The following is a 25730-nucleotide window of genomic DNA, read 5'->3' on the forward strand; positions in this document are numbered from 1 at the left end:
ATATAACAACTGTGACCATCGAACCACCCCCTGCACAAGTGCTTATTCTTGATGGTAGGACATTAGAGGAAGTACAAGCAGAAGACACTTTGCAATCGGCACATCAACGATTAGTAGCCCAAATAGCCGAGTACGCCCAAAACGAGTCCTAAGCCATGACTGCGTAAGTAGTGCTCGACAATCTCGACATAAGCAATAACATTGGGTCTATTGGGAGTATGACGCATCAATAGCAGAGACTCTTGTGGAATTCGCCACACAGGCCAAGCTTATAGTGTTAGTTGGGAAGGGATTGTCCAATCAATATCTGGGGCCACAACAGAGGAGGAACGATTGCAGGGTATCTATAATTGTATATATAGGGTCATTAAACATGAAAGGATCCAAAGACCTATGGCACAAGTGGGGACATCCAAAGTACGAATGCCCACAATGAGCGAAATGGTACCACCTCTTGTGAGCCGAGTGGATCCTACTTTTATAGTATCACCTGGCTATACCATGGACCAACCCACATCTTCTAACCCCACAAGTCCATGCTGTAGGGACCCCAGAGCATATGAGTGTGAGCTTCACCTTCTTAGATCCTAGTCCCTACAATGTGGGATTCTAAATCTATTGCTTTCGGAGAGGGAGAGCTTCAAACCCTAGCAAGCAAATACACACACACAAGAGAGAGCAAGACACGAGAGAGATGGAGAGCTGAATTTTATTCTTTCTTCTTCTTCTCTACTCAACCAACATAACATAAAGATAAGAGTACACACTATATGGGTTAGTACTCAACTACTACAACATACAAGGGTCGGTCCATAATGTGAACCCGACTAAATGAGCTGACGCTATAACTATGCCAGTCTCTAGTAATCCAAAATGCCAGTCTCTAGTAATCCAAAATGGCTGTCACACAGCCATTTTGGATGACAGGCTATCACACAGCCTGTCATCCCACTGGCCGCATATCACCCATAATCTCACCAACCATGCCAGTGGTGTAGATGGCGGAAGGTATCACCCAGGTGAGTCATCAATGTCCGTCATAGCACTAGTTGAGCTCGATATCTCAACACTCCCCCTCGAGCTCAACTCCACACACTGCACTCCAAGTAAACTCCTAAACCTGTGGAGCTTCTTTGTGCCCAATGCCTTCAATCAGCATCTGTGTACCCGTGCAATTGTATCTCTGTACGAGCCTCATAGAAAAGTCCATAATCAACTGTGGACTTTATGTACCTGAGAATCCATCTAGCCACATCCAAGTGTGGCTTCCTAGGGGCCTGCATAAACTGACACACAAGTCCAACAGCATAGCTCAAGTCTAGCCTTATAATGGTCATGTAGATCAAACTACCCACTATGTGCCTGTATGTAATGGGATCCTCCAAAAGCTCACTTGTATCTGCTGAAAGCTTTGTGTTCTGCTCCAATGGCATTGAAATAGGCTTATAGCCTGTCATACCATACTTGGACAACATGTCCAAGCCATACTGCCTCTGCAATAGCAAAATGCCATGAGGTGATCTCACCACCTCTATGACCAAGAAATACCGTAGCTCACCCAAATCCTTCATCTCAAACTTCTGCTTCAAAAGCATCCTAACATGTATGTATGTATGTATCACTATCACCAGTGATAATCAAGTCATCCACATAGATGACTAATAGCATGATCCCTCTATCTGTCTTTTTCAAATATAATGAAAAATCTGCATTGGATATCTGAAATCCAATGGTAACAAGATACTCCCCGATCTTGTTTGACCATGCTCTGGGTGCCTGCTTCAAGCCATACAAGGCTTTGCGTAACCTGCACACAAAATATGGATGTGCATCACTCTCATAACCTGGTGGCTGCATCATGTACACTTCTTCTTGGGATTTACAATGCACAAAATGTGTCATTACCTCCACCAGTTTTAGGATCTCAACCTCCACCCCCGCGAGGATCACACCATTGAATCAAATAGGTTTCGAGGAACGTTTTAAGTGTCCAAAATACAAGGTTGACTTGGATAATGCCTCAGATGTAACTGAGGACTACATAGAGATTTATTCGGACTACTATGTAGTCGATGAAAGAGGCGAAGTCAAACCAATATACTAGCTAGCCGTAATAGGAAGAGGTCGAGACATAAACTCTACTCTCAAGAGAATGCCTCTTCATTGTTAGGGACCACACCAAATCTCTGAGTGTCTCATTAGAAACCAACCAATCACCCAAGTTGCATCTTCCAGCATGCCACCTGCAACCTGTAATCGTTGTGGCATAGATCATTAGATCAAAGATTGCCCACTAAAAGTGGTAATTGTAAATCGGTAGAATGGCCCTATCATCACACCTCTCAACATGATTGGATTGGGTGAAAAAACTCAGAGATCAATTTTGAGAAATCATAACGCGTCTGTGAATGCAATAACGAAACTCATAGCTCAAAACACACTTTTTGTGGAAAAAAAAGTAAAAAACCAAGTTGCTTCAATTGGCGGGATCCAAAAAGAAGAGGAGCCATAGAAGAAAGGAATCTATAAAAGGGAGAAAAATGAAAAAACTCGAACGAGTGAACTTGCATACACATATATATATATATATACACACACGTACACATACACACACATATATACACACACAAATCAACAGAGCCTCTCTCCTTCCCTTTTCTCCAATGCCACGGCCATGTTTCCTTTCAAGCCTATCCATAGCTCCCCCTCACCACTCCCCTATACTAATAAATGGTATCAGAGCCATCTATTCCTAGCCCACTCCTTGCCTATGGTGCTGGCCTTGCCAACCTCCGCTGCCGCCCTACGTTGTTGATGTACACGCTGATGGTGTTGCTAGACGCCGACCTCCATTGCTATTTTGCCGCCCACGCTGTTACTACTGTATTGTTGCCCATGTTGCTATTTTTGCTCAGGTTGCTAGTCACTGACCTCCCAGCTTCTGCTGTGCATCACCTATTGTTGCCCATGATAATCTCAAAACTGCTACAGTAACTCATTGCCTTTGCTCTGCTGATAACCAACTCCTGAGTGCTACGCAAATACATGACTAGCTGATTCAGCAAATCAAATCAATTGGAAAGTTAATTTTGGGATTTTTAATTTTTTTATAAATCCATCTTAATCAGAGCATTAATCCCAAGTCTTTCATCATTTCTCAAAATTGAGAGTATATATCAAGCATTAAAGTGTCGCTACCATCATCATTTCTGAAAAACCCCATGTTTAGAAACTTTAATTTTAGAAAACCTTGATTTTTAAAAATCCTTTAAAAAAAGTATTTTATCTTCTCTGCAACTATAAGCGCACACGTGTTCACATACAAGTTTAATGGCCAAGGTTTCCACACTTCGCAAATAAAGCTAAACTCTCATTTCATGAAAGAAAATTTGTGGGGTTTGGTGAAGAGCACTACCAGTGCTCTTCACTACTAGTGCAACCTCCTTGTCCAATACTATCCTCTTGGCTTGGGTGATAATTATTTACATCACATCTCTGATCTAGAATCATTGGACGAAGCTTGAGCAAAACTTGATTTGCTTTTTGGTGCCAATGCTAAAAACTCAAAGCTTTCTCTAAAATCATCTTCTTTGAGTTGCAACTGAAGATAGGAGAATCTTTTGCTACACATATCAACAAAATGAAGAGCCTCATGACTCAACTAGCTGCAGTTCAATCTCTAGTAATTGAAAATGATGCCATGGGAGTCCTTCTCAAAAGCATGCCTAAGGGGTATGACAACTTGGTGACCACCTTGAAGAATAGTCTTGCCTTGCACGGAATCATTAGTTCTTTACAGGAAGAAGAAAGAAAAATTAAGCAAAGGTCAATAGACGCTATCATAGAACAAGGTTTTCTATAAAGACCAAAGGCTTATACAGAGGACAAGCCAAAGGTAAAGCTTACAGATTATGTGGGAAAAGCAATCACTTGGAAAAGAATTGTTTTAGCCTAAATCCTTGTGGTATATGTGGGAAAAGCAATCATCTTGAAAAAGATTGTACATCCTTACACTTGAGACCCCATAACTGACATGTGAAACTAGAGCCATGTGATTTATCTTTGACTATAAAACCTCGCATGAGAAATTATGAGCCTAGATTTATCCATGACACAGTATAAGGCAATCCCTTGAGGGAGGGTTTGTTGGAACCAAGATATTGCTTATGTGTGTGTGTGTGAACCACCACCTAGAGAGTGGTAATGTCTTATCTGTGTGTAACCACCTCTTAGAGAAATATTAAATAATATCTAGATATTTGTGTGTGCCTTATATAAGCAATGATGTCACTAAGGCAACCTTTGTGACTTGTAAAGATGCATATACTTCATTGAAGAAATCAATCAACTATCACATTTACAATCAGGTAAATCTCTATACAATTCTCTCTCTCTCTCTCTCTCTCTCTCTTTCCATAGCCATGTTTCCTTTCAAGCCTCCATAGCTCCACCTCGCCACTCCCCTATACCAATAAACATAAACATATACACCTATACATGTGTGTGTGTGTGTGTGTGTGTGTGTGTGTGTGTGTGTGTGTACACACTATATACATACATACATACATGTATGTAAGTATATATTTGTATGTATGTGTGTATGAGAGAGAGAGAGAGAGAGAGTGTGTGTGTGTGTGTGTGTGTGTGTGTGTGTTTTTGGGGGGACGAGGGAGGGAGGGAGGGAGGGTGTGGATGGTTGGGTGTGTGCATTAAAAAAAGTCATCAACCAAATATAATAAAAGGATATTGAAGTATTGAGTTAGTGAGTGTGGCTATGTGTGTGTGAGAGAGAGAGACAGAGAGAGAGAGCCGTTAGCACTAAGAGAATGCTCACCAAAAATAACAAATGAAGAATGATGTTGATATGTGACTTTGTAAGCGATGTACCAAGTGATGCATTTGTGACTTATTTAAGTGATGAGCCATGCACCTACTTGACACACCTTGTAACATAGTGAACCATGCATCAATGGTTTTGAGCAATGACTTGAACAATGCATTGGAGTGTCTTAGTTGGGTGATTCCTTAGAGTGACACTTCCAAATGACCCATTGAAGTCATACGCTATTGACAAATTATAAAGTGACACGTTAGATTGATGTACATGGAACATTTAGTGATGAATGTGGCAATGCATCAAAGTATAGGGCAACACTACATGAAACATTAAAGCATCGCCAGCAATCGATAGGTCAGTTGGTTAAAGCGGATGGCTTGTAACCCAAGGTCATGGGTTGTTCGATCCACGACTGCCTACATTGCATGGTGTGTGTTTGTAAGAAGGGTATGCGGGAACCTCATGTAATAAAAATCGTCCAACTTTTAATAAATAAAAAAAGAAACATTAAATCATGTAAGCAAAGAACGTACGGGTGCAGAAATGAAGCAGCTTTCCAAGTTGACTTCGATGTCATACATTTATATCTTCTAGGCAATACAATCGATTGATTCACATTGCAACATCTCAATTCATGCAACAGACTGCCTTAAACAAGTGATGTACATAGCCATGCATAGACCCATTTGAATTCAGGTATTTAGTGAAGTAGTTGAGTGATACTATTTATAGGAATTGATTGACACATTGAATGGTTTTTAATTACCGCAGTACGTGTATCATCTGGCAGCCACACTTTCAAGTGGTGAAAAGGATTCATGAGAAAGCTTGAGACTTCTTTTCCGATTCAAATATTTCTGCATAGAAATAGGATTTAACATGGCATATTCACAAAATCTCTTCGATAGGTTAGATGGAACTATTCATATTAAAGTCGTAGAATTCAACTACAGTCAACGATTCACACCATCAGTAAGCAAGTCCCAATGCACCAAGCGTTGATATCAAGCAAATCTACCCTTGAGAAGGAGCATGACAGCAGAAGAGTCATGCTTATGAGTACTGCCCAAATATAAAAAAGCAGGATTATTTCACAATGTAGATGGCTGGATAGTGCACTTTAACTGGTCAAATTGGTTAGCTCATTTGTCTGGATGCCAGATCTGCTTTTAAAATAACAACTCTTTAGTAACCTAAAAGTTGGTCCTTGATATCAAAGAAAATGAATCATTGAAAATGCAGTGAAAGTAGACTTATGTCTAACACCGCTTACAGAGATGCTTATATACCAGCTGACAAGTAGCTTGATCAGCAAATAAAGATTTCTTCCTGCTTGCTGAGACAGGTGTAAGCCACCTTGTGAAAATTAAGATGACTTAAATAGCTAAATTAACTGAAAAGTTTTTTTAAACTCGTCTCTCTTAGTACTGCTCCCAATCGTCGATGGCCAAGACTTTCTTTAGTTAAAGTCTGGTCCCACATTACAGTATTTTCTGGCATGGTTACATAGTCCTCCAGATTATGTGCAATTCCATCTGTACAAGATTGTGTTAACATTACAACAAAGGCTTGTCCACTCCTAGTCATGAGAAGAACCTATCAACAAATATCACATCAAATGCTTACATTCTCCACAGATGCAGTCATATGGTGGTGGGGGCATCTTCCACAAACCTTCTGCAGTTCTCATATGCCGTCTGTCAGACATAAAATACTTGAGAAATAGTGGACCTGCAACTACCCTGTATAGCCTGCAGTCAAAAGTATGCCCATTTTAAAGCTTGGAAACAGGAAAACTCTGCAGTCCAGAAAACCCAGAAATGCCAAAAAGACATCAAAAAGGCACCTTCTGGTAGTAAACACTCAAACCTTAGAATTCAAACCTATCTCTTGCCCAAAGAGTGATGCAATGTATAAGATCTATCAGCATAATAGTTTGTCTTGGATCATAATATCAGTTTAAGGTGGAATCTTGCATAGGACTGACTTCAGCTTGAGGTGGTTGAATAGGAGTTCCTTCATTTCCATTCAAAGAATTTTTGCAGCATTAGCCTTAGGTTGAATAGTCTACAACTATTCCTGAAAAAGGTGGGTGCATGTGAAAATGAGGATGGCAACTTGTATCACGAGGTCCGAGCAAATTACTTCTCTTCTTGCCTGAGATTCATCTGTGCCTACTACTGCCCAGATTCGGCCCAAGAGTAGGGTAGCATGGATAAACCCATGCCCCTGCTCTACATGCATCTATTGATATCCTAGGTGCCCTTGCATCAGAACACCATGTCATCATTCTAGAGGGTCACGAGGCCTGAGCAAATTACTTCTCTTCTTGCATGAGATTCATCTGTGCCTACTACTGCCCAGGTTCGCTCCTTCACCCAATCGTCCCAAGATGACAGAGCTCAAGCAGCAGCTGAAGAAAATGTTGGCCAAAGGCTTGGTCCATCCAAGCTCCTCGCCATTCGGAACAGCGGTCCTCTTGGTCAAGAAGGACGACGGGAGTATGCATCTATGTGTAGACTACTGGGCGCTTAATAAAGCTCACTGTCAAAAACAAGTTCCCACTGCCTCGCATTGATGACTTGTTGGATCAGCTCACAGGGGCGAAGTTGTTTAGCAAGCTGGATCTGAATCCGGATACCACCAGGTTCGCATACATCCAGATGATATTCAGAAGGCGGTTAACTTCATTCGGTTCGTTCGAACCCTGTAGAATATGAAGGCCCAGAGCTGAGCACTCCCCCAGATGAGGATGAACTCCAGTTGGTGGATGACGGAGGATTACAAGTGGTCTTAGTACCGGAGCAGATTGTTTTGCATTAGTACAAGCAAGGTTCTCGTCGAAAACGGTTCCAATATCTCCTCAAGTTCAACGGCTACCCCATCCAACAAACACTCTGGTTTGATAAGTATCAGTTCACGAACAAGTCTCGTCCGTTGTTGAGATCTTATCAAGAGGCCATGCAGCTGAGGACAGTTGCAATGCAAGTAGGGGAGAATTTGACATACCTACGAGTATGCAGGGCATAGCCGGACATCCTGACAGGAAAAGTCGGACAGCGCAGGTGACACATCGCACGGCCACATGGAAGTGATGATGTGGCAATGATGACATGGCAATCGGATATAGGTGGCCGACAGCAATACTATTGGCCGACTAGGAGCATTGGTTCATCTATATACATGGGTAGCTAAATCATCATATTCATCTACTTTCCTCAATGTTGGACTTCATAGAGCATTTCTCTATAGGCAAAGTGCTCAGTAAGTATATATATGTATATATATACATATATATATATATATAATATATATGTATATATATGAATATACATACTTTTTTTTTTTTTTGTAAATCCTTGATTTATTTACAAGTGGGAAACCTCTAAGCGGGGAAAACCCAGAAAAAGAAGAGTAACCATAGGCTTCACTACCTAGAAGCAATCAAAGTAAATCCTATAGGCATCAAGAGTGATGTCCCCAGCATCATAAGCAAAATGAAGCACGTGACCAAGCGAGAACTTGAAGTAATGGAAGGGATCAATGTCATTGGCTTGGAACATGAGGTTGTTCCGAACATGCCATATGGTCCAGAAGACCCAGAATCGGACCCAGCTGAAAAATACAGCAAACTGAGACTGTGATGCTTGTAACACCCCAAAAAGCCAAAACCGTCTGTGAAAAATGCCCGAAGGGAAACGAAGCCAAAGAGCAATCGAGACCCGGCGAATGAACGATCTGGAGCATACGCAACCCCACAGTAAATGTGGGACAGTCTCCTCAGTAGCTTTACATCGGACACAACGTGAAGGCGCAATATGACGTGCATGTAACAAGCTACCAACAGAAAGAGCACCAACCAAACAGCGCCACAAGAACAGGCGTTCTTTGAGAGGCAGATGACTTTTCCAAATGCGAAACAATGTACGTTTCCACCACATTGAAGATTTGGAGAGAGACCATAGCTGATTACCATGTCCGACTATCCATGCATCCGATTGCAAGAGGGCATAAACTGTCCCAGCTAAAATACATTTCATAGCAGTGGTTCCAAGATTCCAATCAGATAGACGGGAATCCACATTCAAGCGAGGTAAAGGAGAAATATCAGCAATCATCCGCTGAATTTCTCTCCAAAGATGAGAATAATGGGATCCCAATTGAAAACGATCCGCCGCAACAGAGAAGGAAAGAACCTAACCAGTGTCATCCACCACCTGATGTATCTGACATATTCCTTTTTGAGATAGAAAATACGCCTGACGAGGTGAACGGTCAACCAAAGTGGAAGAAAATACACGACTCCAATGCAAACTCTCTAGCCGCAGGGAATTGCCCATCAAAGATCGGGAACCATGCCATATCATATGTGAAGTAACTTCCTTCCAATCAATAATGAGAGAAGAAGTGAAAGGACATCCCGGAATGTGTCCTTCAAGTTTTCCACATATAAGATCCCAGTATGTGGGTTGCCAATGACCATAGAATGGCGTGACAATATGCCGACACAAATGGGACACCATGAGAGTCCAGGGTTGCTGCTGGTCCAACAAAACCGGCAAAAGCATAGCTTTCCTAGCCAAAACATGACGTCTCAAATCCAAAATATTCAACCCTCCAAGGCGCTTAGGAGAGCATAACTTGTCCATAGATAACAATCTGAGGCCCTTTCCGCGAGATGAAGTGCGCCAAAAATGCGCCAATATACTTGACATAAGGGACTTCAAGTGGGATTGAGACCAATATAGCAAAGGTAGATAAAACTGCACATAAGCTACAAGAATGCATTGCACAATTCTAAGACGCACATGAAGCGGCCAGGTGGACAACTTCCAATAATGTAACTTGGAGTGCAAACGCTCGGCTACCCAATCCAATTTCCGTGTAGCCGATACAGTTCAACCCAGCGGATAACCCAAATGACGAACTATAATGTTCGGAGGAACAAGTTTGCCTGGCCAAAGCAGCTTATGCCAATCATACTCAGTCAGAGCCAATAGTTTGGATTTACGAAAATTCACTTTGAGGCCTGCTGCCAATCCAAACAAATGAAGAGTGTGCATAATTTGTTCCACATCATCTTGGTGATTGTGAGGCATAAAGAGAGAATCATCTGCATAAGCTTGCCCAATAAAATGTTTGCCAGAGGGTAATTTCAGGCCCTGCAATCTTCCAGACGAAGTCAAAGACTCCAAATACATAAGCAGGGGATGAGTAGCAATCGCATAAAGCAAAGCACTGAGAGGACAACCTTGCCTTACTGAACGTCCCAAATGCCAAGGATCTGTGAGAAAACCATCCAACAAACCGGCAAAGGTCCTGTCAGCATACAAGAAATAAACCACACAGGATAGCTTAGGCCCAAATCCCAGCCGAAGCATGGTATCTGCAATGTAATCCCAAAGAACAGTGTCAAATGCCTTTTCAATGTCAACCTGCATGACCAATACATCTTGTCGAGTGTATTTCGCATACTCCATGCCAATGATGACATTTGCTAGATTATCAGTAATTTGCCTTCGTGGAATGAAGCCATACTGAGATGGATGCAAACCATCATGCAAAAACCCTTTAAGTCTATTGACAAGCATTTTGGCCAGCAATTTATAAACCACATGCATGAGCATAATCGGCCTCCATTGCGAGAACTCTTCACAAAGTGCTTGCTTAGGAATTAACTTGAGCAAGCCTTCTTTCCAAGATGAAGGCAAAACTTGTTGCTCCCATGCCCTGTTTATCATTAACAATAGTGGCTGGTCCAGGTAGTCCCAAAACGACAAGAAAAATTCTACAGTAAGGCCATCCCAACCGGGAGATTTCCAACGGCCCAAATCACACAAACTGGCATACAATTCTGTCTCCGTGAAAGCGGCTTCCAAAAGCTGAGCCTGGTGGGCTGATAAAATCGGAGCAACTTGAGATAAAAACAAGCGACGAGCCTGTCGACCTTCCTGCGTGAGAGAAGAGGCCTCAAAAATCTTGCCATAATGAGATTCCATGGCCCGTGCAAGCCCCACACGAGAGGTAGTCCAATCACCAGTCAGGAGTTTAATCCTCTTAATAGTTTGAGACTGCCTAGAAAGATGTAGATGACGAAAGAATTGTTTAGAAGTGCATCCTTTATCCGCTATAGCCTTTTGGCGAGCTCTAGTCTGCCACTTTGCCAATTTTCTCTCATCATTACAACGCAACAAAGCACGAGCAGAAAGCAACTCTGTCATCTGGATTTCAGTAAGAGATGAAGTGTTAGCCATATGCATTAAACTTTGACAAGTGCCTTTGGCCTGTTGAACTTGCTCTCTGAAATGCGATAAATAGTGTCTGCCATAATCCTGGATCACACATTGAACCCGCATAACAAAACGAAACCATGCTGTGTCCATATCAACATGCATTTGAGAGATCAATGGCGAAATAATGTCCACAATCAGATTGCGAAAAACCTCATGCTTAAGATAAGCATTATTGACATGCAGAAGTCTCTTTCTAGGTAATGAATCATTGGCAGAACATGAACCGAATTGTATTTTCAAGCATATCGGAGCATGATCCGAGAGACACAAGGAGTAATCAATCCACATATCACATACAAAATCATCATACTGCTGCATCTGAAAGAGATACCGTCGGTCCAGACGAGCACGATACATTGATCGAGCGTTATGCTGAAATGTAAATCCTGGATCATTGGCTTGCAACAGAGGCCACAAATCCAAGGCATTACATGTGTGCTGAAAGAGATCCCAAGCTTGTCGTTCCACATGAAGCATGTGAGAATGTCCAGTAGTATTATCCACATGATTTGGAGCATTATTAAAATCGCCACAAAGAAATGCATTAGAACGCCAACAATAAGAGGAGATGGCATGCCACAAACGAGCCCTGTCAATAGAGGCTGTGTATGCATACACACCACCAAACTCAAAAACTTCCCCATTGATAATACATTGAATGACCATCCATCTGCCAGCTGGATCATTGAAAACCAACATGGGAAATAATTCATGGCGAACAAGCATCAGCACTCCAGAGTATCCAGCGGATCCTGCATAAGCTATCCAATATCCCGCAAAATAGGAAGTTTGTCCGGCAAAATTATGCTGATTATGCTCTTGAAGAACAACAATATCTGCTTTGCAAGTATGTACATAGTGCCAGGTTAGCCTCCATTTGTCCTGATTGCATAATCCGCGCACATTATATGAAATGCAATGTATAGAACTATGCATCTTAAATGGTATATACAGTGGGCGAGAAAACCAACAGAAAGCTTAAGAACTCGTGCCCATGGGCACATCCGCATCTGTCGCGGAAACAGCAGCTGCCAAAACAAAACTCGAATCTGGAGGAAACAAGTGATGGCCATCCGACGTTATGAATATACATACATGTGTGTGTGTACATGTATATGTATGTTCACATGTATGTATGAATATACATACATGTGAACATACATATACATGTACACACACACACACATAGAGAGAGAGAGAGAAGAAGAAGAAGAAGATATATTAACGTCTTGCAAAAGACCCAACAGGTCTATAAGACAAAAGGTGTACAATGTGTCCATGAAATCTCATCATCGAAAAAAAAAAAGACAACATAACAAAAAGAACTAACACTAATCCCTAGGTAAATGTAGATATGTATGGATGGTTCATCATTGTCATCCTCATCATGGAGGATCATTGTCCTCATCATCATGGATACAAAGTGGGTGTAGAGGATACGGGAGTGAGTGTGGAGAGGGAGCTATCCATTGATGTGTGGTAGGGGTCCATAAAGGATGTCTAGCATCGGCGAGGGGGTGAGGAGGGCCCCTCGATCTGCAGGGCCGAGGAGAAGTTGGGAGAAGGTAGCAACTACATATGCTCGGTGGCGGGACAGGATCTCATCAAACTGGGGCTGGTGAGCCCATACCAGCCACATTAGCCAAGCTTAAGTGGCAAAGGGAGAAATCCCTCCAAGTCCCATGGGAACTGTAGTCTGATGTGTGCATAGGCTATACAAACAAGAAGAGTTCTATCTCCTTGTCACAAAGGTAGTTTTTGTATGTAAGGCTCAAAGACTTATAATCGACTGCCAACGATCAAAGGCGCAGCAGTACAATGTCAATGAAAAGCTGTGAAGAGAGCGCAAAGCAAGCACACGGCAAGATCACAGAGTAAGCGAGGGTGCCAACAGGGCGCAGAGATAGACGGATACCTAGTATAAAAACTTCACTTTGGGCCTTCTAAGCACGCGAACTGCATGTCACATTGGCTATCGTGTTGAGGGTACAACCCTTTATTTCGAAACCCACTTGGCTTTTGGTGAGTGCACACACACGCATGGATCTTGGCTATATACCCATGTGGATCTATGATACCACACGCGTGGCTTTATACATTCAAAGATTGGCCAGGCCCGGCCATTAGCGCAATTGTGCAGTGCCGTTTTATTTTTGGCCAATTTTAAAAAAAATATCCAAGCTTTTTGAAAGAGTTAAAAGCAAAAGTAGGGCATCCTACTTTCAAAGGGATAGAAAAGCAGCAGTAGGGGATCGGAAATTTTCCAGAAGCTTCCTAAGCTCGCTCACGACTTCCTTCCACACCACCTAAGGATTGTTCTTGCCCTTTTAATTCATCACTCCCTTGAGAAGTTGAGTCAACATATGTCCAGTCCTAAGCGCTATAATGGTAATTGTACTTTTTGTGAACATTATGGTCATGAGGCTTCACAGTACCACACATGCGTTTGCAAACCCTTGCTAATGCTTCTAGGCCTCAATAGTTGGCTTTACCGGCCCCATCACAACCACAAGCCATAATGCCTACAATAACATCCCAACCCAATGCTAATCAAATGACACAACAACCTATTGCAAGGGGGATTTACAATGCACAAAATGTGTCATTACCTCCACCAGTTTTAGGACCTCAACCTCCACCCCCGAGGATCACACCATTGAATCAAATAGGTTTCGAGGAACCTTTTAAGTGTCCAAAATACAAGGTTGACTTGGATAATGCCTCAGATGTAACTGAGGACTCCATAGAGATTTATTCGGACTACTATGTAGTCGATGAAAGAGGCGGAGTCAAACCAATGTACTAGCTAGCCGTAATAGGAAGAGGTCGAGACAAACTCTACTCTCAAGAGAATGCCTCTTCAATGCTACTATTGTTAGAGACCACACCAAATCTCTGAGTGTCTCATTAGAAACCAACCAATCACCCAAGTTGCATCTTCTAGCATGCCACCTGCAACCTGTAATCGTTGTGGCATAGATCATTAGATCAAAGGTTGCCCACTGAAAGTGTTGGTTGTAAATCGGTAGAATGGCCCTATCATCACACCTCTCAACATGATTGGATTGGGTGGAAAAACTCAGAGATCAATTTTGAGAAATCATAACGCGTTTGTGAATGCAATAACTAAACTCATAACTCAAAACACACTTTTTTGTGGAAAAGAAAGTAGAAAACCAAGTTGCTTCAGTTGGCGGGATCCAAAAAGAAGAGGAGCGGAACGAGTGAACTTGCATACACATATTTAAATATATACACACACACGCACACATACACACACACAAATCAACAGAGCCTCTCTCCTTCCCTTTTCTCCAATGCCACGGCCATGTTTCCTTTCAAGCCTGTCCATAGCTCCCCCTCACCACTCCCCTATACTAATAAATGGTATCAGAGCCATCTATTCCTAGCCCACTCCTTGCCTATGGTGCTGGCCTTGCCAACCTCCGCTGCCGCCCTACGTTGTTGATGTACACGCTGATGGTGTTGCTAGACGCCGACCTCCATTGCTATTTTGCCGCCCACGCTGTTACTACTGTATTGTTGCCCATGTTGCTATTTTTACTCAGGTTGCTAGTCGCTGACCTCCCAGTTTCTGCTGTGCATCACCTATTGTTGCCCACGATAATCTCAAAACTGCTACAGTAACTCATTGCCTTTGCTCTGCTGATAACCAACTCCTGAGTGCTACGCAAATACATGACTAGCTGATTCAGCAAATCAAATCAATAGGAAAGCTAATTTTGGGATTTTTAATTTTTTTATAAATCCATCTTAATCAGAGCATTAATCCCAAGTCTTTCATCATTTCTCAAAATTGAGAGTATATATCAAGCATTAAAGTGTCGCTACCATCATCATTTCTGAAAAACCCTATGTTTAGAAACTTTAATTTTAGAAAACCCTGCTTTCTAAAAATCCTTTAAAAAAGTATTTTATCTTCTCTGCAACTATAAGCGCACACATGTTCACATACAAGTTTAATGGCCAAGGTTTCCACACTTCGCAAATAAAGCTAAACTCTGTACAATTCTCTCTCTCTCTCTCTTTCTCTCTCTTTCTCTCTCTCTCTCTCCATAGCCATGTTTCCTTTCAAGCCTCCATAGCTCCCCCTCGCCACTCCCCTATACCAATAAACATAAACATATACACCTATACATGTGTGTGTGTGTGTGTACACACTATATATACATGCATGTTTCATCAAAAATGACATCATTGCTGCGTATAATCTTTCTTTTCACTGGATCCCAAAGTCTATACCCCATTTCACCTCTGTCACCATATCCTAGGAATATGCATTTGTGAGACTTAGGATCAAGTTTGGTGCGTATTTCCTTGCGTATGTGCACGTACGCAACGCAACCAAACACTCTCAAGTGCTTATAGGACGGAGGCTTCCCTGTCCATACTTCCTCTGGCACTTTCCCACCAAGCCTCGTGTTAGGTGACCTGTTTATAAGATCAACGGCTGTCATAACAGCTTCAGCCCAAAAACCATGAGGTAACGCAACATGTGACAACATAGAACGGACCTTCTCCTGAATGGTCCTGTTCATCCTCTCTGCTGTCCCGTTTTGTGGAGGATCATAAGGAGCAGAGAGCTCCCTCTTGATGCCTTTAGCATCACAAAAGTCCTAAAACTGTTTGGACATATACTCTCCACCATTGTCGGAACGCAAAGCCTTCAGTGTTTTGCCAGTTTGATTCTCAACATGAGCAACAAACTTCTCAACCACTGAGAATGTATCACTCTTCAAACGAAGAGGATAAACCCACACCTTGCGTGTGGCATCATCAATAAAAGACACAAAATATTTTGCCCCTCCCAAAGAAAGCTGAGGCATCTCACATACATCTGTATGCACAAGCTCTAACTGAGCATCTTTCTGTCCAAGAGCTTTCTTGTGGGGGCACTGGAGTTGCCTGCCATATATACAATGCTCATAAAACTGAAAACTTGAGAACTTTAGAGAAGGCAAGTAACCAAAACGAGACAATTGCTCCATTCCTTTGACACTCATGTGTCCCAACCGGCTATGCCACATAGAGATTTCCGGCAGCTCGGTTGCATTTACATTAGCATGGTGACAAACACCAGCATGCATGAAGTAAAGAGTGTCCACCTTAGAGCCTCTGGCAACAACCAGTGAGCCCTTACTAATCTTCCACTTTCCACTACCAAATGTGGTAACATAACCAGCATCATCAAGCTGTCCAGTAGAAAGCAAGTTCTTCTTGATCTCAGGCACATGCCTGACATCATGGAGCATAAGCTGTGAGCCATCTGAAAACACAAGCCTCACATCACCTCTGCCAAGAATCTGGCATGCATGGTTGTCACCCAAATAAACTACTCCTTCATTGCCAGCAGTATACCTGACAAACCAGTCTCTGCAACCTGTGACATGAAAGGAGACACCTGAATCAATGACCCATGAGTGCATACCATGACCATCTCCTGCATGGAGTGAATGGGCATCAAGTGAAGACATGAATAGGACTTCATCCTCACTGTCATCTGCATGTGACACATTGACTTCTTCAATCTTGACTCCACTTTTGCTCTTTGGCTTTGCATCTTTGGCTTCATCTTTGTCTTTGTCTTTGCCTTTGCCCTTTTCCTTTTGATCATTCTTCCATTTGTAGCATTGCTTTTTGAAATGTCCCTTCTTGCCACAATAATGGCATTCCAAGTCCTTTTTGGAGCGGGACTTGCTCCTTCCCCGTTCTTGGCTTTTACCCCTTTGCTGGGATCTCCCACGTGCATTCATTGCATTGGACTTTCCAACAGAGTTGTTCTTCTTGTTCATCTCCTCTTGAAGGAGAGCACCCTCCACATCTGCATATGACAGCATAGCATTTGAATTGCTAGTGGCTGTCCTGAATGTGTCCCAACTCTCTGGCAAAGTGCATAAGAGAAAGGTAGCTTTGAACTCATCATCCATTGCCAACTTTTGATTGATGACCTGGCTGACAACACCATTAAACTCATTTAGATGGGCTGTCATAGACGCCCCTTCCTTCATTTGAAGACCTATGAGTTTCTTCAACCAATACACTTTGCTTGAGGCACTTTGCTGGGCATACAAGTCCTGCAATCTTTGCCACATTCCCCAAGCTGTCTTCTCTTCACGTATGCTGAAAAGTAAAGAGTCTGACATAGACAACATGATGGTGGATCTTGCCAGCTCATCCATATCTTCCCATTCTTCAGCAGTAAGAGAAGCGGACATTACACCCCTTTCTTTGATGGGCTTGTGCTGCTTCTTCTGGAGCAACACATTATAGCACTGGGTTTGCCAAATGTCATAATTATGTGAGCCTTCAAGCTTCTTGATGTGAAGCAATGAAGAGCTCTCACCTGTGGTTGCCATAGCAATATGCAACCTTTGACACAGTCAATGCCTGACTCCCTGCAAGATGTGCAAACACTGCACCAAAGCACACAAAGTGCTCACAGTTGTTCTCCCAAAGTTCATCTCCCACTGCGGAAGCACGAATGCAACTCTCCTCCCACTGAATGTGATAAAATCACCAAAATCTGGTTGCTGCAGATTTATGACAGCACCTTAGATGTGCTCTGTTCCCCTTCCAAAATACTGTACAACAGTACTAAGTGCTCACCAATGATGTACCAAATCTGTACCGGCAAGTACAACAACTGAAAATGAGCCTTTTCCTCACTCAAATCAATGTACAACCATGCCAAAACTTGTACAAAGTTGTATCAAATCTGTACCAGCAAGTACATTAGCAATAAATGCTCTCTTGGCTGTCCAAATGAGTGAAAATCAGACCTTGACAGTCCCCACCACTGCATACAACAGTCCCAGACAGAAATTGGGCAAAAGCCCCTTGACTGCAAGTGGATTACTGAGGGTTCAAGGCATAAAAGTCTTCCCTGCTGCTTTGCCAAGCTCAACAAGCACAAAATCTTGAAAAAAGCCCCTTGATTCAAGATCAATTTCTAATCATGAATGGTACATTAATGCACATGAAGGCATCCAGAGTCTTCACAATGCTTCCCCCTGGCCACATATACATCCAATACATAAAAGCCCCTTGATTTACTGGCACATTGACTGCTTGACAGGCATCAACACATTGCCCAAAGCATCAAATGCCAGTGCCTACATGCAAATCAACCCAATTGGCACAAAAGCCCTTTGATTTGCACTCCAATTTCCTGCAATTTAGCCCCGAATGTGAGATTGCTCACATCATACAGCATGTATGAATGCCCACTGGCACAATTACATCAAAAGCCCCAAATGTTAACACCCAATTTCCTGCCAATTGACCCGGAATGTGACCAATGTCACCCAATGTTGCCAATTGTGCTCAAATCTGAGCCATTAGGACCTGTACCTGCTCAATTGATGATAATGGACATGCAAATCCCAAAATTGAAGCAAATACCTCTGAAATTTCTGATTTCTTGCGATTTGCAGACTGAATTTCTTGATTTCTGTTGCAGGAAGGGGGGCGTCGTATTTGCTGACTCGTGTGCTGATGCTGCTGCTGCTGTGCAGGTACGGATGCTGCTGTGTGCTGTACGGCTGTTGAAGGGAGCTGCTGCTGGACTTGGTGCTGCGAGCTGAGAGCTGCTGTTGTGCACGCTGGGAGCTAGCTGCGCTATGATGCTGCTGCTGCGCTGTGGTGCGCCTGGCTGAGCAACAGCTGTTGGCTGCCTGGTTGGGCAGCATGGCTGCTGCTGGGCAGCAGCTGAGCAGCCCACGCTGTGGTTGGGCACACCTGGCTCAGCTGCGTGGTCTGTTGGCTGCCTACGCTGGGCAGCCAGGGCAGTACGACCAGCAATAGACAGGGCTCTTCGACCAGCTAAGTAAGACTAGCAGGCGCACAATAGACAGTGCGACCAACAGCAGGGTGATCACGTGCAGATGGTACGGCCAGTAGGAAGCGGCCAGTAGAGTAATCAACAGGGGACTGTGAGAAGAGGGAGGTGATCAAGCTCTGATACCAGTTGAAGGAGCTAAAGAAGCTCAGCTGAAACAGTTAGAGTTTCATGTGGGAGACACACACAGAGAAGAAGGGAGAGAGAGAGAGAGAGAGAGAGAGAGAGATGTGGGGATAAGTCAACTCACAAAGTATGAGTGTGTGACTCCCCTATCACACATGTATATTTGCTCTAGTGCACATAGTGCACTTAGTACTTTTAATGTACTAAGTGTACTATGTACTATAAAACTTATGGGCTTGTACACACTATAAGGGTGGGCATAATGCCTTTACCCCAACAAAAGCATTGTACATGGTGAAAGTCTTATGCATATAATTCATTCATCATCGTGTTGTGCAATCAATCTCCCTCCATTGTGCTCCCACTCTCTCTCTCTCTCTCTCAGGGGGGACTAGAGGAAGTGGGGGGGTAGCAGTACTGTTAAGGGAGGACTTAAGAGAGGCACTACTAACGGGGGACTTTAATGCACAAACAGGCCGGGAACAATCAGCTCTCTATGCTACGGATGAGCCCATGTACTGCGAGCTAGCAGCGGATGAGATAGGGATGCAGAGATCTGCCCAAGACACAAGAGAGGTGACAGAATATGGGAGACACTTCCTAGCTTTGGGGAGTGCACATGGGCTAGTTATCTATAATGGCCTATCCCGTTGGCCAGGTTGAGATGCTCTCACATGCTGGAACAAAAAGGGAGGAGCTAGTACAGTGGATTACCTGATGGGCTCACCTACCTTGATACATGATATACAGGATCTCTCCATTTCGGACAGACCCATTGGGATAGCAGCAGACCATGCATATTTGACATTTTCTGTGACTTGTGGATATGTTAGGAACACCACCCTCTAGTCATACCAGATACCCAAGATATCACTTTACTCAGGAGACCTCTAGGGTATATGGTCGTGCAGTATATGATGGTCTGTTCGCTCTTGACCCGAGCAGTCCACTTGATGAGCTTACGAAAGAGTTGGCAGATGTATTACATGGTTCAGCAGCATATGCTTTCCCGTATACCCCCCCTCTTTCTACCCCTCCTCGCCATACGGCCCCACAGAATGGTTGGTACGATGATGAATGTCACGAGACTCGTGACCGCTTGCAGCGGGAGATCATCCTTGGCATCCACACACATAGACAAGCTAGAATGCTCTTCAAACACCTTGGGCGGAAGAAGAAGCGGGATTACCTGGCCAAGCTTGAGATGGAGATATACCAACTATTTTTGGGGCAAGACAACAAGAGGGCATGGAAGATGTTCCATGAGCGACAGCCACCCACACCTATCACAACACCTGAGGCATGGCATGAATATGCAAAAACTTTATATGAAGTACCAAGGCAGCCCCCCATCCCTCATCCACCAGCAACTCGCCCGGATCATAGTACTTCTGTCACCATCCGGATGTCAGAATATGCAGCGGAAATGACAACCAAACTTGGGTAGACAAGAGCAAGTAGACTGCAGAAAATAATCAGCACAAGAAACACAGAGAGATGTGTGTAAACTCTTCTCTATACACAAGATCCCGGAGATACTGAATGAGAAAGTGGAGGAGGATGGGGGGCAATATATACAAGCCCCTGAGGGCAGTCGGCCAGCACTGGAAAGGGCCCACGACTGAGCAAAACTCCCACGACTGCTGAATATAGCAGTCGGCCAGCATCTGATGCCCCACACCTGGACAGAACAAGTCGGCCAGCACTCAGACAGCCCTCGACTGATACAGATGCAGTCGGCCAGCTTCAGAGTGCTCCTGGCATCAACTGGCAGCCCTCCAGCCACTAGAAAAAAATGGGAAAAATAGGGAAAAAATACGGGGAGTGTGGAAAAATGATATACGGGCGGGCACACCCACAACAGAGGCCCTGGTGTATACAAATAGACAGGAGATGACTTCTAACACCCCCTCTCAGCTCCTGGCTGTGTAACCAACCCCAGGGAGCTGGAGTGCCGCCTGAGCGTAGCCTGAGGTAGAGACTTCGTGAAGAGGTCCGCCGCATTGTCCTCCGTCGAACAATAAAGTAGCAAGATGTCACCCGCCAAGATCTTCTCACGAACAAAGTGATACTGTATCTCTATATGCTTGGTCCGGGCATGGAAAACCGGGTTCCGAGCAATAGCTATACAACTCTGGTTATCACACTGGATGACTGTGGGCTCCCTCGGCGGAAACCCCATCTCGCCTAGCAGCCTCCGCAGCCATACAACCTCACAAGCAGCACCACAAGCAGCCCGATACTCTGCCTCTGTCGAAGAAAGGGCAATAGTCGGCTGCTTCTTGCTGCTCCAAGAAACCGCTCCTGAGCCGAGGGTAAAAGTGTATCCTGAAGTAGATCTCCTCGTGTCTGGATCTCCTCCCCAATCTGAGTCACTCCAACCTTGGAGCGTGACTCCATTCCCTCCTGTGTAAAAGAGTCCCAGATCCTTCGTACTCTGCAGATACCGCAAGATCCTCAATCCTGCGTCCCAATGAGTCTTCAATGGCGTCTGCATAAAAGAGCTCAACAGCCCCACGGAGAAGCTCAAGTCCAATCTGGTGTTCAGCAACCAGATCAATGAACCAACCAGCTTCCGGTACTGCGAGGCATCAACTGGCTCACTAGGATCTGTAACGGTTAACTTTGTGTTCGGGTCCATCGGCGAAGTAATAGGCTTGCAGTTCTCCATCCCAAAGGCCTCAAGCAACTCATGAACATACAGCTGCTGAGAGACGAAAAACCCCCTCTGGGTCTGCCAGATCTCCAATCCCAAGAAGAAGTGGAGTAAGCCTAAGTCGGTCATCTCAAACTCCTGTGACAAGGCAGCCTTCGTCACTCCAATGTGCTCCACATGACCGCCGGTGAGAATGAGATCATCCACATAAAGGATGATGAGTGTGACCATGCCGCGTTCCCGAAAGAGATACAGGTTCGGATCTGCAACCGATCTCTGGAATCCAGTCCGAATAAAGAAGGAATCAATCTTCTGATTCCAAGCCCGCGGAGCCTGCTTAAGACCATACAAGGCCTTACGTAACCTATAAACCATCCCTTCCGATCCTGGAACAATAAAGCCTGGAGGCTGCTCAACGTACACCTCCTCCTGCAGGTCACCATTAAGGAACGCCGATTTTACATCCATCTGGTACACGGGCCACCTCTGAGAAGAAGCAAGGGCAAGAACGGTCCGAATCGTGGTCATCCGCGCTGTCGGTGCAAAGGTATCCTCGTAGTCGATGCCTGGCCGCTGAGCATAACCCTTAGCCACGAGCCTGGCTTTGTGTTTGTCCACCGACCCATCAGCCGCGTACTTGGTCTTAAAGACCCATTTGACACCAATGATTGACCACTTCGACGGCCTCGGTACCAACTCCCAAGTGTTGTTCTTCTCGATGGCGTCAAGTTCCACCTGCATGGCTTCCCTCCAAGTATCCTGTGAAAGGGCTTCCTTTACGGAAGTGGGCTCTTTATCCCGCATGATACGAGACATAAGAGCATAGTTCACCTGAAGAAGCTCCGCCGTGTTGCTTTTATCTCGAACTCGATGTGATCTTCGAGGGCCGTCCTCTGTGGTCCACTCGGAGGGTAGCTCCGTGACACCTGACTCCCGAAGGGTGTCCATCAACCACCTAGGTACTCGAACAGATCGTGGAGCCTCCTGTGGTCGCGGGGGCTCAACTCCAGCTGCGGGCTCAACCTCCTGTGATGACTGAGGTGGATCAACTGGAGTGGTAGACTGGGAATCATCATCAAACTCTAGATCTCCAAGAAGTGGCGGCTCCTCGACAGTGGATGCTAGAACATGCTCGTCAAAGACCACATCCCGGCTGACAACAATCTCGTTCCTCTCTGGATCATACAACCTGTATCCCTTGGAAAGAGAGTTATACCCCACAAATACCAACTTGCGGGACTTGGAGTCAAACTTCCCCCTCTGCTTCTTCGGAATATGTACATACGCGTCACTCCCAAAGACACGGAAGTGCGAGACATCGGGTTTCTTGCCAAAATATGCCTCAAATGGAGTCATATGGGGTACAGAAGTCGTCGGAGAGCGGTTAATGGTATGGACAGCTGTCGCCACAGCCTCACCCCAAAGTGGACGAGGAAGATCTCGATGCTCCAGCATGGTCCTCGCCATCTCCACCACAGTCCTGTTCTTACGTTCAACAACTCCATTCTCCGAAGGCGATCCGGTATTGGCCAATTCCCTCTTGATGCCATGATCTGCACAAAACCGAAAGAATACAGTCGAGGAGAATTCCCCTCCTTTGTCAGCCCTGAGAGTCTTGACCTGAAATCCAGACTCTTTCTCCACCATCACGTGCCAATCCTTGAACCGAGCAAAAGCCTGGTCCTTCTATGAAAGAAAGTAGACCCACGTGAATCTGGTACAATCATCAACAAGCAGCATGAAGTAGAGAGATCCTCCCAAGGATGGTATCTGCTGTGGTCCACACAAGTCAGTGTGAATCAACTCCAAAGGTTTCGAAGCCCGCCTGGAAGCCTGCTTCGGAAAGGATTCCCTGTGCTGCTTACCACGTATGCAAGAACTGCAGCGTCCTTGCCTACTACCAACATCTGGCAAGCCAACCACCATCTGGTCCCGGAAGGCGCGCCGCAAAGCATCCACATTTAAGTGGCCAAAACGAAAGTGCCACAAATCTCCGACCTGAGAGCCTGTCATCAGTGAGGAGAGTGCAGAGAGCTTGTAGATGCCGTTCTCCACACCGCCTTCCCAAACAACTTTGCCTGTCTCACGGTCCCTTAGAGCAACTGAATGCTCCTCAAATTCCACCCGAAAGCCAGTCTTGCATACCTCATGCACTGACAAAAGATGAAAGCCCAGAGCAGGGACATAAAGAACACGGGAAGCATGCTTGCCCCCCTTGCCGTCGGGAATGATCTCCATCCGGCCCTCACTATGAATCGGAATAGTGGAGTTATCGCCAATAAAGATACGACCTGACTGCCGTTTCAGATCCAGGAAGAAGTCACGGGATGGAGCATGTGCCTGGAAGCACCACTGTCGAGAATCCATTCCCGAGTATCCTTTGCGGTGAAGCCAACTGCCTCCTCGCTCGAAGACGATGAATCATCGGAGTCCACCATCTCTAAGTGCACAAATGCCGGAGTCTTCGCAGCTGAGGCTGATGAATCAGCACTCTTCCCTGTCCGCTTAGGGCACTTCCTCCAGTAGTGGCCTTTCTCGCCACAATCATTACACGATCTTTCGGCCTTCAGCTTCTCTCGTTCTGGATCAAGCTTCTTCTCGGAAGACTTATCTGGTGAAGCCTTCTCTTTGCCCTTGTTGGTATTACGGCCTTTCGACCGTTGGCCAGTTAAGGCCTCCGAACCTCCGCCGTGAGGAGGGTTCGTGAAACGTTCCTCCTGGTCCAGGACCATTGGCACAAGCTCCTCCCAAGTAATGGTGCTGAACCTGCCACTAGTGACCAACGAGGAATAGAAAGCGGAATACTGACCAGGCAAGTGGGAAAGTAACGTGATGGCCATATCTTCGGACGATCTCTCTTTCCCAGCTTGAAGGCCTTCCTGCTGAAGGGCCTGCAGCTTGTTAATGTGTTCCCACATCGTCGAAGACTTTGCAGGGTTCATAACCCGCATCTGCACTTCCAAGGATATCCGCTTCATGGGTGACACCCTGTTGTACAAAGAAGCCAAGTGCTCTCATATGCCTCTCGCCAGCGTCATGTGCTTCACATGGTTGATCACCTGTGGTGTGCAATTGAGGAATATAAACGACCGGACCCTGGCGTTGACACGGTCCCACATCTGTGCCTGTGCCTCGCGGTCCTTCCTCGTTGATAATAACTCCCCTTCCTCAGCTTCCGGTCTTGGCACCCCTTTGATAATAAAATCAGCAAGATCATATGACTCCAAAACTGACTCCATCATGACCTTCCAGATGCCATAATTGGACCCGTCCAACTGCCGATCCACTGGGAACGTGGGGAGAGTCGGAATCTTCACGTGCTTCTCAGCCATCTCGAGTAAATCCGCCATCTCGGAGAGTAACCTGAAAGGGTGGGTGGGTGGGAAAAATCTGAAAATCAGAAAATATGCAAGTGGCTGTCCAGCCCCTTTGCCCGCCTTCCTCTTGCACCTTCACTTCCCGTTCAGCCCGAAACAGTCCACCGATCAGCAACCTGTTGCTCCCCCTCTTGCTCAGAAAAACGCCCAAGATCTCCTAGAGCCTAGGGCTCTGATACCATGTCAGAATATGCAGCGGAAATGACAACCAAACTTGGGTAGACAAGAGCAAGTAGACTGCAGAAAATAATCAGCACAAGAAACACAGAGAGATGTGTGTAAACTCTTCTCTATACACAAGATCCCGGAGATACTGAATGAGAAAGTGGAGGAGGATGGGGGGCAATATATACAAGCCCCTGAGGGCAGTCGGCCAGCACTGGAAAGGGCCCACGACTGAGCAAAACTCCCACGACTGCTGAATATAGCAGTCGGCCAGCATCTGATGCCCCACACCTGGACAGAACAAGTCGGCCAGCACTCAGACAGCCCACGACTGATACAGATGCAGTCGGCCAGCTTCAGAGTGCTCCTGGCATCAACTGGCAGCCCTCCAGCCACTAGAAAAAAATGGGAAAAATAG

The 25730-nt window shown here is 45.0% G+C and overlaps 1 protein-coding gene across 1 annotated transcript in view; it reads right to left on the minus strand.

Moving 5' to 3' along the window:
* Positions 1 to 5951: 5951 nt before the first annotated feature.
* The window catches only part of LOC147615801 (amino-terminal glutamine amidohydrolase), a 31353-nt gene continuing 11574 nt past the window's right edge, over positions 5952 to 25730 (minus strand). The window contains exons 5-6 of the mRNA XM_086778411.1: positions 6464 to 6588; positions 5952 to 6372 (exon numbers count right to left, since the gene is read on the minus strand). Of these exons, the coding sequence (XP_086634537.1) occupies positions 6227 to 6372; positions 6464 to 6588 (271 nt within the window). The 3' untranslated portion in view covers positions 5952 to 6226. The remainder of the gene's footprint in view (positions 6373 to 6463; positions 6589 to 25730) is intronic.

Source organism: Cibotium barometz, chromosome 39, assembly GCF_041138505.1.
Source record: "Cibotium barometz isolate CiBa-2024 chromosome 39, ASM4113850v1, whole genome shotgun sequence".
NCBI lineage: Eukaryota > Viridiplantae > Streptophyta > Polypodiopsida > Cyatheales > Cibotiaceae > Cibotium > Cibotium barometz.